General features: G+C 36.7%; 1 protein-coding gene across 1 annotated transcript in view; it reads left to right on the forward strand.

Annotated features, from left to right (window-relative positions):
• ADAMTS20 (ADAM metallopeptidase with thrombospondin type 1 motif 20) overlaps nucleotides 1-16,861 on the forward strand; it is an 86,778-nt gene extending 69,917 nt beyond the window's left edge. Inside the window, exons 29-39 of the mRNA XM_033058731.1 lie at nucleotides 4,906-5,073; nucleotides 6,313-6,486; nucleotides 8,855-9,025; nucleotides 9,673-9,873; nucleotides 10,014-10,143; nucleotides 10,298-10,392; nucleotides 10,491-10,585; nucleotides 10,993-11,126; nucleotides 11,798-11,889; nucleotides 14,592-14,696; nucleotides 15,311-16,861. Coding sequence (XP_032914622.1) covers nucleotides 4,906-5,073; nucleotides 6,313-6,486; nucleotides 8,855-9,025; nucleotides 9,673-9,873; nucleotides 10,014-10,143; nucleotides 10,298-10,392; nucleotides 10,491-10,585; nucleotides 10,993-11,126; nucleotides 11,798-11,889; nucleotides 14,592-14,696; nucleotides 15,311-15,400 — 1,455 coding nt within the window. The 3' untranslated portion in view covers nucleotides 15,401-16,861. The remainder of the gene's footprint in view (nucleotides 1-4,905; nucleotides 5,074-6,312; nucleotides 6,487-8,854; nucleotides 9,026-9,672; nucleotides 9,874-10,013; nucleotides 10,144-10,297; nucleotides 10,393-10,490; nucleotides 10,586-10,992; nucleotides 11,127-11,797; nucleotides 11,890-14,591; nucleotides 14,697-15,310) is intronic.
• The last annotated feature ends 369 nt before the right edge of the window (nucleotides 16,862-17,230 follow it).

A 17,230-nucleotide genomic window follows, 5' to 3' on the forward strand; every position in this document is an offset into this window, starting at 1 on the left:
GAACAAGGCTTTGCTCCTGCACCAGTAAGAATTTAACTTCTTACCGACATTACAGAGCTGAAAGAAAGCCAGGCAGGTGTCTTAAGTCAGTGTTCTGTATGCAGCTCTCTAAAGAAAACACTGGCTGGTGGGGATAGAGGTCAATGCAAGACATCTCCCTGTAAGCTGTGTTTAGATGCCTTTAGACACTAAAATCTCACTCAGATCTTCTATGGAATCTATATTTTCATTCAAGGAACTGAGCAGGGTCTATGCTCTGTCCTTACAGAAATGTAGTCATTCCCCACTTGATGCTGACGACACGTTTTTAGCATTTGAGTGATTTGATGATCTGTCTTTGCTATTTGTACTCTGTAATGAAGGACAGACCCCACTTGCTTGTCAGGAATCTCCCATGAGAATCTCCCATGGATTGGAATAGTCTTCTCTTGCTGAAGGTGGGTCACTATGCAGTAAATAACACAGCTGAGCCTGCCTTTTTATGATACCAAAGCACTTTGGGAGGGGGCAATCCTTCTAAGAAATTTTTAGAATATATTACCTAAGGAATGAAGCCAGAATATGCCAAATTTCAGGAGAATAGTGTACATACAGAGTAATATATCCTCTCAAACTTTCCATTTATGATCCTGGATGTTCTACTTCCATGACAAGGGTATTAGCTTTTTCATGTGTTAAAAAAAATAAAATTGGAGCATTTCTTTTTCTTCAGTTGCATTAAATATCATCTATCACTGTGTTTTGCAATGTGCTTCACTCACCTGCTATGCACTTAGTGTACACTTAGAGCAATTTCTTTCTTTAACTTCTTAGTAGAAATAGAGGAAAATCTGTTTTCAGGATGTTAATTGTCCTTATGGGTTTGTAAAGGTCTGAACTAGCCAATCTGTTAAAGAGATTGTGCATGTAGAATTAGACTGTTAGCACTTTTTCAGGGAACTTTTTTAAGGTCCTTGGCTGTGGCTCACAGTAAGCTAGGTGCTTCTGTAACTGATATGTTTGCAACAAGAATAACAATACTCAAATCAGTTGCCTTTATTATCCCAGTGAAATTGTGATCCTTAGAGAGATTTAGGTTTCTATTCCTCATGCTGTGATTGGTGGGAGATGGGCACTGCTGCAGATGTAAGGTTCTGGCACTGGGGAACCACTCTGAAGTGGGCAGGAGCAGCTCTATGAAATTCCAGGAGATGCAGTACCCCAAGCACTTGGTTGTAGCAAAGCTCTTCAGAGGCACATCTTAGTTTAGTGCTTTATTTGTTTTTTTAAATTTTGGCAATTATATTTAAGCAGAAGTTTACAGATGCTTAATATCTGTGGGGCTTTCTAGCTTTTATAAGCATCAGGAGTTTCAGTGTAAGGTCTATTGAACAGAAGGTTTGGATACATATAAACTGAAAATCAGATCTTGATGAATATGGGAAAAAAATAAGAGAGCAAATTTATGTGCAGAAATGCTATCTCTTTACACTTTTAAGGATTTAATGCATTTAATGTTTTTTTATATAGTCCCAACATGTTGCACATGTTTTTTTGAGTTTCAAAAATAACATTAAATTAATATGGAGTGAAAAATCTTCCTGAAAAAAGTTATTTAAATGTGAAAATTTACATGGTACAAGTTGGCAATATTTTGTAACACAATGTCTTTTACAGCAAAGAAAAAAATAAATCAGATGACTTATACAAGTTACATTACTGAAAAGATAAACTGTATTCCCTATAATTTTTATTTTTTAAAAATACAAATATTCCTAAAATAATTGACATTTCTACCTTCATATTTTAGGTATCTTTCATCTGTGTTTCTGCATTTTTACATTAAGATACTTACGTGGCAGTTACTTTTAGTCATCAAAGCTAAACAGTATTTGAGTGAAATATTTGAAATTACTGTTCATAAAGCCTCAATTATTTTTAACATTTAAGCTGGTATTTTCCTTTCTGAATTCCCTCTCTTAATTCCTATATAATTTTATTCTAATTACAAAATAAGTAGAACATCTTCATAAAAGAGAAGCAGGTATTGCTCTAGAACTGCTAATAATAGCTTCAAATAAATTAACACACAAATCTTTCATTTTTTCTTTAGAAGTAATAGCCCAAATTATAAAGATCAAATAAGGACATTTAAATATAACAGAGATATAACTCAACTGAATTTGAACCAACAAAGAGAAAAAAACCCAGGCCAACTGTACAAAAAATTCAGATCAAGTTCTCACCTGTGTAGAAAAAACATGTAATTCTGTATCTAGTGAGTAGAGAATGAGAAGATCCTTCTGAGGCTGAGATGCAGGATAAGACATTTCTCTGCATAATCTATTACTGTTAGTAGCCATGACCCCTGTACAAGAAATTAAACTTTTGTTTAATATAAGATATCTGCACAAGGTGTATAAAGAAAGATGTATATCTGCTGAAAAGTGTTGTCTTAGGTGTTGGGGGCAACAAAAAATTAGAGACTGCAGCTGTGCTGTGCTGTGAGTTTGTTCCGTGCTGTTTATCCCGTGCTATTTTCCTGTGCTGTGCTGTGGGTTTATTCTCTGCGTTATTCCTCACCTCCTGAAGTGGAGACCTCTTAGGAGAGTTTCTTTGGTTGCAGCTCTCAGCCTGGAATACTATCCCCACAAGGCCTCTCCTGGGAGTTCTCTGGAGCCTGATTTATTCTGCAGAGGAGACCATTGAGGAAGGAGGGACATGTAGTATTTTTCTAAGACATCATAGGAGGAGGTCAAGTAACTCTGTGCTGCACTTCACTTCCTACTAAAAAATTAAAGGGAAGAACCTTTAAGAGTTTAGGGTCCTTTATGTATATAGTTTATATCTGAAATTCCTGGAAAAAAAGTTTTAAGGGAGGGTAGAGTCAGTCATCAGATAGTAACAATATCTTAGTTTGTATGCATACAAGTTACCATGCCAGCTTTGATAAATAAATCCTCTGAATTCAGAGCTAAATTTTATGAAAGGGTTTCATAATGATGTGATTTGAACATTTTAAGGTTTCTGACCTATGTTAGTCATATATTAAAATTTCACGTATTTTTTCTTCTTTTTCTATCTTAAAGCATTTTCCAGATTAATAAAAAGTAAATTGTAAAACTACAAGAAAATTTTTTAAAAAGATCAATTGAAAGGTTTTGCTGAGAGCAAAATAATTTAGTTTAGAAGCAAGTTTTCTTTTTATGGAGATTTTAGACTAGACATGTAAAAGGCAAACTGTGGCCAAATCAGTGCTCTTATCTTTTTTGAAAATATAATTGCATAGGAGACATATGCCACCCATTGTATTGTGTGATAAATGTATTGCTTCATTCTATAAAGTTTTAATTTTAAACACAGTGGTAGTTTCAATTAACCCTTTAAGATTATACATATAATGTTTAAAGACATAGAAATCCATGTAATATTGAGGACAACTGAGTAAGCTGAGATTCTGTTTAACAAACTGTTAAATAAAAATGTTTCCTACCTAGAAAATTAATTTATTACAGCTGCTTGTTCTTTATTTTAAAAACATTAATCCAACTGTTGTTCTCAGGCAAATATTTACCAGGTTTTGTACTGAAAGCTGCATGACCTGAACTTAATTTCCTGAAAATAGAAGACGTATGTATTCAAAAATGCTTTGTTAAGTTAGCCTGTAATGCTAATTATGTAGATGATGATGATGTAACAAAAAGGGAAGAGAAATATCTTAATGCTTTTAGGAAAGTCTGTATTTAAATTTCTTTACATATTCACTAAAAAATTCAATTTTTATTGGACTATTAGTTTTCTATGTGAATTAATTCTCTCCCCATAGGAAGTGCTTTTTCAAGCATAAAATAAAGTATGGATGAAATCCTAGAACAAATTAAGCATGTTCTCTTTCCAGACAGAAAAAATTGTCTCCACTGATCTAAACTTTTCAACAGGATGATGTAAAGTGGTATTAATGACAATATTAAGAAGAAAATTCTAAAGTGCTTATAGTCACACTGTTCATGGTTCAGGACAAATCAGCTGAGTAGGCACCTAATGTGGAAAAAGTTCAGATGTTTGACTTCCTTGTTTGGCTGAAAACTCCCTAGGTCCTGTAGCCCTACTCTGAAGGTGTATAGCATGGCCCTGATGTGATGAATTAAGATCAAACCTCACTGAAGCCTGACAGCAATTTAGCAGAGGCATGGCTGTTTCTCCACAAGAGCCTGATCCATCAGGCACAAGGCAGTCTTGGCTGGGTTTCATAAAACCAACCTGCAGCCTTGTCAGTTTGACATTGGAAGAAGGAAGGCAGGCCCTGGAACCAACTGTGTATATTGTATCCCATTTCTTTCTGGAGAAAATGGGATCTTGGGGTGGTGGGGCAAGTCCACGCCTCCTAGGACTGCACTTTTACTGGTGGTGTCTACTTCATACCTCTTCTCTTGCCTTATTGCCACATACCAAAAGATACCCAAAGCTCATGGAGGGGAGTTGCAAGCAAACATGACTTTGTAGCTAGAAACACACAAAACCATGATATTTATTGCATTTTCCTTTCTTTGGTGCTTGCGATAACCATCATGCCTACATGAAAACAGCAGCACACATGCTGGAAACAGGCAGCTGCTAGAGCTGTGTGTTCTTGTGAGATCATGGTTTCAAGCTGTCTCCTGCATGGATATGGATGGCTGAGCACAGGTATTTCTCAATGATGACATCAATGAATGGACAGGATGTGAGAGATATTTGGCACCTGATCTGTAATGCTCAGCACGAGAGAGCTTACAGAGAAATTTCAGACACGTACAGCAGATGTTGTCATAATACAGAAACTCCTATAATGGCCAAGCCTATTTTGGGTGAGGCCACAGCTATTTCTGGTATTCATACTGCTCTGAGATTTTTAGCAAAATAGTGAAATAACACTTCTCATTTCAGTGTTCTGTTTCCTGTGGAAAAGGTTTGAAGTTTCGTGATGTGCATTGTATTAACAGCTTCCAAGCAAAAATAGAAGAAGACAACTGCAAACACTTGAAAAAGCCACGAACATACAAAATATGTAGAGCTGGAAGATGTCCTTCTTGGAAGGCCAGCAGATGGAAAGAGGTATGCAAAAGCTTCTATAATTATGTTCTCCATGAAAATACAAGATAATATCATATTCACGGCACAGTGAAATATGCTGGAATACACGCTGCTTCAGTAAGAATAATTCTCAGTACACGCATCACAATGAAATTTACAAATTAGCAAGTACTTGTAATTTCTTTTTCTTTCTTTTAAAATTAAGGAAAAATAAATATCTGTGAAAACAGAAATTATTTGCTAATCTGAATTTTGCACTGAATAGCTACTTAGGACTTTCCTCATCTTACCTTGTAAATTAACAGTAAATTTTTAAAGTTTACTTCTTAACTTCTGTAATGAATTCAGAAGTATAACTATTTTCTATCTTAGACTAAATAGTGAAATGGTGCCAGGTTTGCGGGAAAAGGACAAGAAAAAGGTCTTGTGGGCACAAAGAGCGGCCTTTTCCCATTTTGATTTTATAAAACATCTCTCACTTTGTTGTAAAATTGTGTATAACTGAGCACATTGCAATATTTTGTATTTCACTCACTGTTTTAGCACATGATTCTCCACACTGGTGAAGATGCAGTACCACTCTCCACATTTTGGCCACATATGACGGAACAATAAGAACTTTATGATTGAGGTTGGCCTTTAGGTAGGCTTTGGGACATAATCATGCTTCTGCCTGGGGTAGAAGGGGGTTGTTTATTTCAACCCATTTGTGGTACAGTGAAATTACTTTGACCAGGAGAAGGAAAAGAGGCATTTGGCATTTAAGCTCTCAGGGTTCAAAATTCTTACTACTACCTGCAAAATGTAGTGTCCTCAGAATATTAACACTTTTTGCAGGATTTTATAACCTGAAACACTGAGATTTTATTGTCTTGTATAGTAGTACTTGCATTTTAAAACAGGAGGCAAGACTGTCAGTCTCTAATAAAGACAAGATATAAACTCAGACCTTCAGCTGTTGATCTTGCAAATTTGTAAACTTTTGCTTAGCATATGTCTATAGTGATTGTCCCTATCATGAATGAAGGTAGGCAGAGAGCTCAGCTAGGTACCTCAGATGAAATTATTTTCTATATTTTTAAAACATTTTGATTGTAGTTTTGCATTTTCAATATAAATTTATTCAGGTATTGTACTCGTATCACAAGGGCTGTGAAGTGTATTTGAAATAATATCCTAAGAAACTTCCAATGACAGCTGTGCTCCCTTGTGGGGACTGTCTCGTTTTACGGTGACACAACTGATGTTGCTCAATTTCAGTGCTCTGTGTCCTGTGGAGTGGGGATTCAGCAAAGGGACATCTCCTGCCAGGTGGCAGGCGTGGGGCGGGTGAGTGACGCGATGTGCAGCCGCGACCTGCGCCCCACCAGCACCAGGCACTGCCAGCTGCCCGCCTGCCTCCGCTACCGCTGGCTGCCACAGGGCTGGCAAAATGTGAGTAAGGTTTTTAACTGTATCACTTACTGAGTTATGTCGTATGGCAAATAATTTTGGGGTTTTCTATTTTTTTTTTTAATTCATTTCTAGTAGCTGTTATGTTGCAGAATAACAAATGACCATGCTGGAAATTTTGAAAGTCAAGCTTGCAAAACTTAAAAAGTGACAAAAAATGTCAAAGACTTTATTTATGCTCTCTTCTTACAATCTTGACAGGATTTGCTTGTCTATTGTAGATAAAAGCTCTGGTGGAGTTCTGAGCAGGTACTTATTGATAGGACTGTCTCTACATTGCTACATAGTGCATAAGACATTTAATGAATCCTTACTATGAAATATCTTTTTAAAGAGCAACTTTTTAAGAACAGAAATGCAGAAGAAATGTCATGTGGAAGTAAAAACCTTGGAGGTAAAATCTTTGGACAACAGTGTTTATAAGAAGTTCTGTGTGGAAGATTTAAAGCATCTTAAAAACTTGAAGCATCTTTTCTTGTTAAAGAAAAGATAAGAAGCAAAATAAATCTTATTATTCTCATATGGAAGAGGAAACAAGATAAGAAAATAAAACTCAGCATTCTCTTACTAAAAATGCTTTTTCATATTTAAGAAAATCTACAGATACCTTCAGGAGACAGCTGTCATTTCTAAAGCTGTAATTACTATTTTCTATATGCTAAAAGTTAAATAACTTTTGTTATTTTTGCAAACAGGCAAACATATAAAGAGGGGGAAGAGAGAAAAAAGAAAAATTATGTATGATACCTGAAATAATGTGGAGAAGAGCCTTTTTCTAACATTAAACAAAAAAACATTTTGTGGATTTGTGTCATATTAATTATCTGCCATGCTAAATTTTCTAGGGCAACCTCCCTTGAACATGAAGACTCTAAAGTCTCAGAGACACAGTGCTATATAGAAGTGACAACTGTTAATATGTAAAACATTGGCTGGTGATCTGCAAAACCTAGACTATATTAATGCATTTCAGACCTTTGTTAAGCTCTATTGAGAGAAAGCTGACAAATACGTGTTTCTTTAAAGTGTTCTATTCTCATATGTAGCTGTCAAAATCAGGAATAAGTGGAAGTGATTCAGAATGCACAAATATACACTTTCAAAGAATGAGGGTGAATTTTCCTTTACCAACAAACATTTGTGTATTCCAGCTTGGAGTTTGAAGCTTTCTGCTGCAAACACATGGTGTTTCAGTACATTCCCCAGTTATTTCATAAGTTCTTCTGCATGTATATTGCTGTTTTTTTAGGATTCCTGTGTTTTGTTCCCTTCTCTCACCACATTCATACACAGCCCTGTACGTGTAGTGTTATTAGTTTAAGTGCTCGTCCATCTGCATTCCACTCCTGGTGCAGGATGTCCTCCACCAAACTTGTATTGTTTTGCCTGTACAGCAGAAATAAATCCAGATCTAACATTCCTCCAGTTTGCAGCCAGTAGACCGGGTGAAGCATTTTTATCCTAGGGAGAAAATGCCTACAAGGCTAAGCTATAATGCATCATGAAAAAAAATCATCTACCTGCCCCCATTACCTTGTGACTGGATTATTTTTATATGACTAATGTAAGGAGCTGCTCCATGCCATTAAAGTTAGCTTAGTTCAGGTACCTACAGCTGGGAACATGCTGGTGATATATATTACTTAGCCTGTACCTGTGCTTTTCTGGATTCTGGGGGCAGCAAGGTTCTTATCCTGTTCTGGCAGAGCTGTGATGGCTCACCATTCCACCTGCTTGCCATGAAGAGAGGGCTGAGGATCCTCAGGGCAAAGACACAGGCTCAACAACTATTGATGCTCAAAGCTGACACTGGCACGGGCTTGATTAATAGGCAGTTTTCTCTCCCTCTCCCTCTCCCTCTCCCTCTCCCTCTCCCTCTCCCTCTCCCTCTCCCTCTCCCTCTCCCTCTCCCTCTCCCTCTCCCTCTCCCTCTCCCTCTCCCTCTCCCTCTCCCTCTCCATCGTCTCATTTTGTTTTCAAGATCAACTTGTTTGGTTTTCAGGACCAACTTATTCCTTTCATATTTCACTGAATTCCTTTCCTGTCTCTTTCATTTTCATATGGCAGGGCTCTTACCCAACCTATCATCTTGGCTTGACATTTTCATTTTCTCCTCTGTCTCACCCAACCATTACAGTGTTATTGTTACCATATGATGATTTTTTCCCCAGCTGATTAGAAGCGCCTGAACTTTGAAAACAAAGTAAAAACTGATTCAGCAAATAATTTAGTCTGACTTTGATAGCAGATGTCAAAAGGTATTGCTGTCTGGGTTTTACTGGTGTGTGGCATCCAGTAACTTCATTCTGTAAACGTCTAGTTAAACTGTGATTGATTTTCTCACTTTTAGTGCTCAGCATCATCAAGAAGAAAGGAAATATACCAGAAAGTTAAATGTGTGAATGAAAACCAGCTCCAAGTGGATGAAAGCCTCTGTGATCCTGCCACAAAGCCTCCATCATCCAAAACCTGCAGGGTATCTCCCTCTAAATATGTTGTGCTCACAGGAGAATTGTCACAGGTACACTAATTGTACTGCTCACACATCTTTTATATATCTTTACGCTTAAGAATTTTATATTGCTGTAAAATATAGGTTACATGTATGGAGGAAACAAAATTATGTTTGCATTTGAACATGGCTATCTAAACTTTTTCTACACTGACCTTCTAAGTCAGCCATGATTTATTGTAGAGGCTGAGTCCTCCCTTAACCCCCCCAGGACCTATGATCACCAACTAGAAGAGAGATGCTCCTACCACAGGATTCCTTTGCTGGTTCCCAGGAAACTTTCTTGCAAGCTGACCTCACTGAAGTAACCAAAAAGCTTTTCTTGATTTCAGTGAAGTGATTGATCAGTGCTTTAATTCCCTTGCACATCTGAGCAGTGCTTTAATTGCCTTGCACATCTGCACCGCCTGTGTGTGCATGTCTGTGCATGTATCAGAGCTGAGAGAGAATGACTTTGGAACCTCTGAGAAAAGAGCACACGGGGTTCTGGGGCTCCTTGCATGTGTAACTATTGCAGTGTTGATGTTCCAGCCCAAGGTGGCACACCTCCAATGACAGGCTTTTGCCGGAGCAAGGATCAGAGCTGTAATGCAATTCTGCAGAAATGTCACAGAAATTCTCACAGAAATAATTCTGTGCTTGGGGTTTTGTTTCAGTGCTCAGAAAGCTGTGCGTTTGGTTACCGACAGAGGATCACATACTGTATTGGAATCCATTCTGTTCAAAGTCGGCACATCCATGGCCTTCGGACTGTGGTGTACCGAGAGTGCCCAGTGGAGCCATCCCCGTATATTTATAAATGTAATGTCAAAGGGTGCTCACAAGCAGCTACGTGGACAGTGGGGAAGTGGACCAAAGTGAGTACAGATGTGCTAGCTCAATTTTTATAGTTGCCTCTAACAGGAATAAGTGCCAAGAATAACTTGCTGACATAATGGTGTTAATTATTTGGTTCTTTCTATTTTTGCTTGTTTTCTCAATGGCTATCCATATCTAGTGCTCAGCACCTTGTGGAGTGGGGATAAAGCAGAGAACAGTAGAATGTATGACTGAAAATGGCTTATCTAGTGACTTGTGCCTGCCACATTTAAAACCAGATGCCAGAAAGATCTGTCGTGAGAAAGAATGTAAGTGATAGCTGTGATTTTATGCACTTAATGTTTTCCCAGGTTACTTATATTAAAACTATAAATATATTTGGAGTGCAATTATGCAAAATTAAATCCAAAGATTAAGCTCTGTTCCTGAAATATTAATATAATTTAATCATTCATTTTGAAGGTGAAATTCTTACCACCTGCAAAGATATGCAGATTAAAAAAGGGATTAGAAAGGATGGTGAATATCTACTTAACGTTAAGGGAAGGATGATAAAGGTACTGTTAATATTTATGAGTTTTTATGAGTACATATTTTTATGAAATAACATTTTTCTAATAAAGATTTTGCTAAAGGGTTGCATTTTCTCTCCCAGATTTATTGCTCAGGCATGCACTTAGAGAATCCCAAAGAATATTTGACATTGGTAAAAGGTCAAGCAGAAAACTTTTCTGAAGTATATGGATACAGGTACAGAAGTGGTTTTGTAACTTTCTGAAGTGCATTTATTCCTTCCAAAATAAAAGAATAAAATAATACTTACTTTTTCTGAGAAATATGAGTAGGATTTTCCCCCTTGATTTTCTGTTTTAAATATCCAGGCATGTGAACACACATACAGAAGTGTGCATACTTCCAACCTGAAATTATGTTAGTTGTACTAAATTATTACAATATTTTTCTGTCTTGACTTTGGTAGAAATGGCTTTGATCCACATTAGTGTTTCAGTTGACCCAAGATTAAAAGCTGCTTTTCTTGTTCAATAAAGGTTGTTTAATATTTTTCATGTGGCATACTGTTATACACTTATTTTCCACCATGTTATTATGTTAAGGAAAAATGTCAAAAGCAAAATTAAATATTTGCTGTTCTTTAGGTTGCAGAATCCATATGAATGTCCTTTCAATGGAAGCAGAAGGCAAGACTGTGCCTGTCGAAATGATTATCTTGCAGCTGGCTTCACGATTTTTAGCAAAATAAGATTTGATGTTGCTTCTATGCAAATTAAAAGTAAGCATTTTGCTGTTTAAGCCAATTTAAACATTCTATTGAAATTGTATGTGGTCACAATTACCAAATTGCTATTTTGACCCACTTAGAGATCCACCTGTGCCATCTTGGGGCAAACAAAAGTTGTTAATTTGTCCCAAGGGTTCAAGTGGCATGAATCTCACAGATCCCTATTTTATATGTGAACTACCTTCATTTTCTAAGGTTTTGTTCACATTATTTCATTTTATTTTAGTCCATGTCTTAATTTTCTTGTGGAAGTCTTTGTTTTCTATGCTCTGCTTAGCCCCTTCTCAGACCTTGGCAGACACTAACTAAATGGACAGGGAATTTGGTGGTGCTTTCAGTCCCTGCCTGAAGCTGGCAAGTTGGCCCACAACCAGCTCACTGGGCACAGTGTCCAGGTGCACATCCATCTTCCTCCTAGCCCACTCATATCTCAGAGATAAATCTGACCTTGTAGGTTGGACTAGTGCAATTTTGGTGCAATAACCAAAATTCATACCATTGTTTCTCAAATCAAATCAAACAACCTTCTCTTCCAAAAAAACAGCAAACAAAAACCCCCACCCAAAGCAAACAATAAAGCAGCCGCCATGTTCACACTTTTTACTGTTTCTGCCTGAACTTCAAATGCAACAGTTTGTGTTGAGTAATTTTCTGTTTTCTAGCCACAGATTTTCTTTTTGCTCAGACTATACTTGGGAGAGCAGTACCATTTGCTACAGCTGGAGATTGCTACAGTGCAGCCAGATGTCCACAGGTATTTATGATTTCTTACTCCCTTGAAATGTTTACATAAGGGGAAAAAAAATATGTGTGACTTGTTTAGATCCATAGGTTCTCCTATTCTGTGAGGTTCAGTGTACAACAGCAATAGGTATTTTTTTCCTTACTTGCTTCTCTCCTGTTCCACCATCCCCCTCTCGTAGTTTCTCCCCCAAATTGTTTACTACACCCTTTCCCTGTAGGCTCCATGTATGTGTATCCAGCTTCCTGTCTGTTTTATGCATTGCTCTGCCTCTCTCTGGATGTGATATATCCTTTGTTTCCCCTAAAGCTTTCTCATCTCCTCTAGTGACTTTTCTATAATCCTGCATAATTTTCCTTATCTTTTCTCTGTTTCTCTCCTGATGCTTCATGTCTTTGAAGACGACCAGAGGAAATCAATCCGTTTTAGCAGTTTACTTTAAAATTTCTACATACATTGCTGTGTCTACATTACTGTTCTAGTTGTATTGGGTGGTGCTTTTTAGATTAATCTCTGTGTTGTCCCAGTTTGCTGTTTGTTGTTTCACATCACAGGGCAGTTTTAAAAGACATGAACAGGATCCCTTCTGGATGAAGCTAAAGCCAGCAATGATTTTCAGAGGAAGGATCTTAATACCCTCTAATGCTATTGAGGATTCAGACCATGGGACTAGGGGAGAGTTAGTCCAAAATAAATCCCTGATTTATGCACTGTCTACAGACATTGGACTCTCTGGGCCAATTTTTACAATTTACAGATCTCCTTATACTGCACTGTCCTTGATGATGCAGATGTAGCCCTAGTCTGAGCTAGTCAACCTTTGGAGCCCATTGGCAGAAACAGAACTCCTTAGAAAACACTTCCCCTTATCTTACTGTATTAGACAATTTAGGATGAGGTCAATTGCCCTCTGGAAGTGAATTTCTTTTCCCTGATTATAAAGGAGTTAAGACTGACTGGCTCACACTTGCTTAGAAGTAAATCCCTGCTGTCCATCTCTCCTGGTTGCCTAAACTTAAGACCTAAATTTATGTGGATGGACACAGCCAAGGGCAGCTAGAGATAAAGTTATATGCAACTTATGTACAAATAAAGAGCCTAGGTTTGGCAGACTTAAACCCCTGAAAAGAAAACAGTTGAAGTTCATTACAGTATTGGATGTCTTCAACCTGCAAATCCTTTGGGTGCAGTACGATACAAATCTGTTTGCTGTGTGTAGCTTCTGCTGGGAGGTGGTTCTGCTGGCATGGTTCAGCACTGACAAATTTCCATCTATAGGTTCTGACCAAAGTTAACACTTTTGATGCTGTCAAAAGGCTTCCTGTACTTTCAGTCCTTGAAATCTGTTCCTGGCCTTGCATATGCTGCATGATATGTCAGACAGCTCTTGAGCTGTCATTGTAACTGTAATAGCATTTCTCATTTATTTTTTCAAAATGATATCACTGTGAAAGAGGTTACTCTGGGACTGTTAATTGTGGAAATATTTCCACACCATTTGTATGAATTTCCTCCTTCATTAAATGGTAGTCTTCCACTTTGCGGATACTTGAAGAACAACCTACCCTATCCATAGGCATTTTTATTAGCTCATCCTGAGTTTCATGAGTGTTATAAGCACAGCAACTTTATATAAAAGTGCTCTCAAAATAAATCTGCCAAAAAACTGAATTTTTGCAAAAGAATTTAAGTGAATCATCATAATAAAAGCTATATATATTTATATATGTATGACATTATTAAGCAATAAAACACAGAAGCTACCATTTGCAATAAAAAATTGCTGAATTCTGAATACAGAAAAATCCAGGCTTTCAGTGAATAATGCGGAGGTGTGCATTTTTCTGATTGTAGTGCTGCCTGAGCTAATCATTAGGCTCTTTGTGGAGGTAGTACTTCTTTGTAGCATATTGCACTTCTCTTGAATGCAATTTAATAATTTTCTGTATTCCAGTTTGCTTACCAAGGTAGTGCAATTTGTTACTTTTCATATATTTCCTATTCTCATAGAAACTGACTGAAGCTAATTTTCAGTCTGTATTTGTGTAGGCAAATGTTTTATCATCAATAGCTTCTATATCTGTTGTGAATGGTTTGTGTTGCAAAACATTCCACTTAAAAATATAATTATTTATTTTAACATCCACTTATGATGTTCTTGTTCAGCTGTGTTATTTGTTATACTAAAAAAGCAATGGAACATGGTAAGATGATGGTGCTTACAGTGTGCAAATGTTTGAAAATTAGATGTCCAAGCAGTGATTTGTCTTTACAGACAGCAGTATGTTTTGATCAAGTTATTTCCAAAATAATTCAGAAACTTAAAAAATAATTGTCTTTCAAGAAAACCAGATTCATTCTTGCGTTTTGCAAGTCTGTACTCTTTGTAAATTGAAATTTCATTTGTAGAAAAGCAAAAATAATTTCAGTCATCTGATGTTAATTTTATCTTCATACTCAGATGCTACAGATGAGCTGATGCAGTTATTCTTGCAGGACAAATTGGTTTTGTGTTGTGAATATCCATAAAAAGGGTGTAATGCAGCATAATCAGCTCATATTTTGTATAGACCTATGAGTACTTCATGTTTAGACAAATCCTAAGTGATATGTGTAAATGCGCCAATGTAAGGTCTTTTAGTGCTTTGTATCAGCTCTGTGTTTCCTTTTTTTTTTCCTTTTCCTATTCCTTGTCCTTTTTTTACCCCCTCTAGGGACAGTTCAGCATTAACCTGGCTGGTACAGGTCTGAGATTATCCAGTACAGTGAGGTGGATTGCTCAGGGTAACTATGCAACTGCTGACATACATAAATCCCACGTGAGTCAGTGCTGTTTTTCTTTACCTGCACTTATGGCTTGAACAAGAGGTACAAGTGTTGACTGTGGTGAAAGCTGAAGTGATTTTTGAGAATCAGAAATAGCATTAGAAGTCTCTGATCCATTTAATTCTTCTTCAGCAATGTTCATTCACACCATCCAGTATCTAACTCAGATCAGGACTCCCTACCTCCCTTTCTCTTAACTGATTTTAAGAGGTTATTGTTGTATTAATTGGGTTTATTAGAAGCTTTGAAGATGCTTTAAAAAAACCCAAACACAACACCCAACCCTCCACATTTTGTTCAAGATCATCCTACTAAAGTTGATAATTTTTGTCCTTACTCCCAGCTTTATTAGCCCAGGAACCAAAAGACCAGTTAAACAAGAACAGTGAGTAGTTTAAAACAACATTGGGTGGTAACAAGGCCTGGGAACAAGGTGTAGTGTGGTAGTGATAAAGGATCTCTGTTCCTGTTTTGCTGATGCTGCTGTCTCTTGATTTAGTGTTTCTAGATATGATTTGTAAAAAAGTCTGTTGTGTGCAAACAAAGCCTTTAGTGCAACTGTGATTTCAATTGTTTTTCTTGACTCTTCTCTTTGTCTAATTCCCAGGATGGTACTAAAATATATGGAAGATGTGGAGGATTTTGTGGAAAATGTGTTCCTAACACAATTATTGGTCTCCAACTTCAAGTACAATGAGAACTCTGATGTACTAAGAGCCTCAAAGCAGGGATATTTGCCATTTAGGTTCAAATTATAGGTGCTCTGTATATGTATATTTTAATTTTTTCATGTCTGTAGTGCTCATCACTGTAATGTTCACTAATAATAATTCCCATTTTCTTCAGGATTTACTCAAGGTTGTATTATCTGTTTGTGAGCTAGCAAGTGCATAAATCAATCAGAAACCTTCAGGTTTTAAAGGAGAAGCGTGTATTCAAAGTACTGTGTGTACTAACAAGTAAATTACACCGGGATTACTTCCATGGGTAACACTCTGAATTTTGGCATAATTGTATTCTTTACCTGGAACTTACCAGTATAATTCTTTATGCAGTATTCAGTAAAATTTACACTCTACTGATCTTTTTGATAGATTGTGCTAAAATATAGAAAGGAAAGCTATACTCTTATATACAGAGACCGGTAGTTTCAATACTTCCAATTTTGTGCCAGCTTGTAAGGCTTATCTGTCAATAATTTACAGCAGAAAAGTACACAGCCAAAATGCTTGAGATATTTTTATAGATCTGTGTCAGTGAAAGCATTTTCCCCACCCCTTTCATTTGTGGTGCTCAAATCCTAGCAGTACTACTGAGAAGTGTGGTTTAACCTCTATAGTCTCTGTAGCACATTTTAAACATCAGGTCTTAGGTTTGCTGTGGTTACAGGAAAAGAAAATATGAAAACAATTTGCTTCAAAACTTGATTTTAAATCCCCACCTCTCATCCAAGTATACTGTGAAAGCAGTGTAGTCTGTTTACCATAGGATCTTGTGTATAATTGCACAAATATGCATTTGCTTAAACGCTTTCCATATCCACCTTACTCCTTTGCCCTGGCCAATGGCACATTAGTAAAGGCTGTAGTGTGCATCCTTATAAGTCCAATTCAGCATAATTTTCAATAATCTTAGTGAAAAATCTGGACAGAGGCAGCATCAAACCCCACAGTGGTTTTGGTGTCATCTTTGACTGAGTTTGATTTTTCAGTGTTTGTAAATACAGTTCTAACATCTGCTATTTAAAGAGTTACAAGGTTTAAAAAATTATCTAGCTCTTTGATTTGTTGGTTTGTATTACTTTACAGTCCAGAACTGTAGAAATATATGCATATAGAGAATATGTGTTTTAGGGCCAACTCTCAGGTATTCAGAATAAAATTTTCTACCTGCATAATAATGTGTACTATTGTACCAGATAACTATAATGCACCAAATAACTACCTGTGCTTTTTCTGACCATAAGCATTCTGTAAACCAAATATTTATTTTGCATGCCAGTACAATTGGTAGATCAAGTGGCAGCTATATCATATTTTTACCCACAAAGAGTTAGCCATGAATTAGCAATATGTATTAATTAGAAGCAATACTGTACCACAGAAGTGTATGCAGCTTCTTTTAAGATAACACATGTAGGTAATTATTTTGTGATCTCTGCATCAGAAATGTATTTTTGCACTATGTGCCTTATAATAGTTGTAAACATTAATAAGACTATAAAACATTATTTTCCTAGAAGTGTTTACATTTGCAATTAAAATCTTATAATTTATAAAATATTTATATAATAAATATGCTTGTGTGAATGGTACCAGGGTGGTTTTGTTTGGGTTCTTTTTGGTATTGTACTCTAAGTACAAAATGTAGCATAATTACATTCTTAATACTTCTTTACAGTGGTAAATGACTTGTACTGGAATAACTGGAGGTTATAGTTACAGGAATAATTTCTATAGAAACAAATCCTGCTTCAGAGGGAAGAACTCCACGTCTGTCTGCTCTTTCCAATTATCCTCCCTCATTT

This window comes from Catharus ustulatus, chromosome 4, assembly GCF_009819885.2.
Source record: "Catharus ustulatus isolate bCatUst1 chromosome 4, bCatUst1.pri.v2, whole genome shotgun sequence".
Taxonomy (NCBI): Eukaryota; Metazoa; Chordata; class Aves; order Passeriformes; family Turdidae; genus Catharus; species Catharus ustulatus.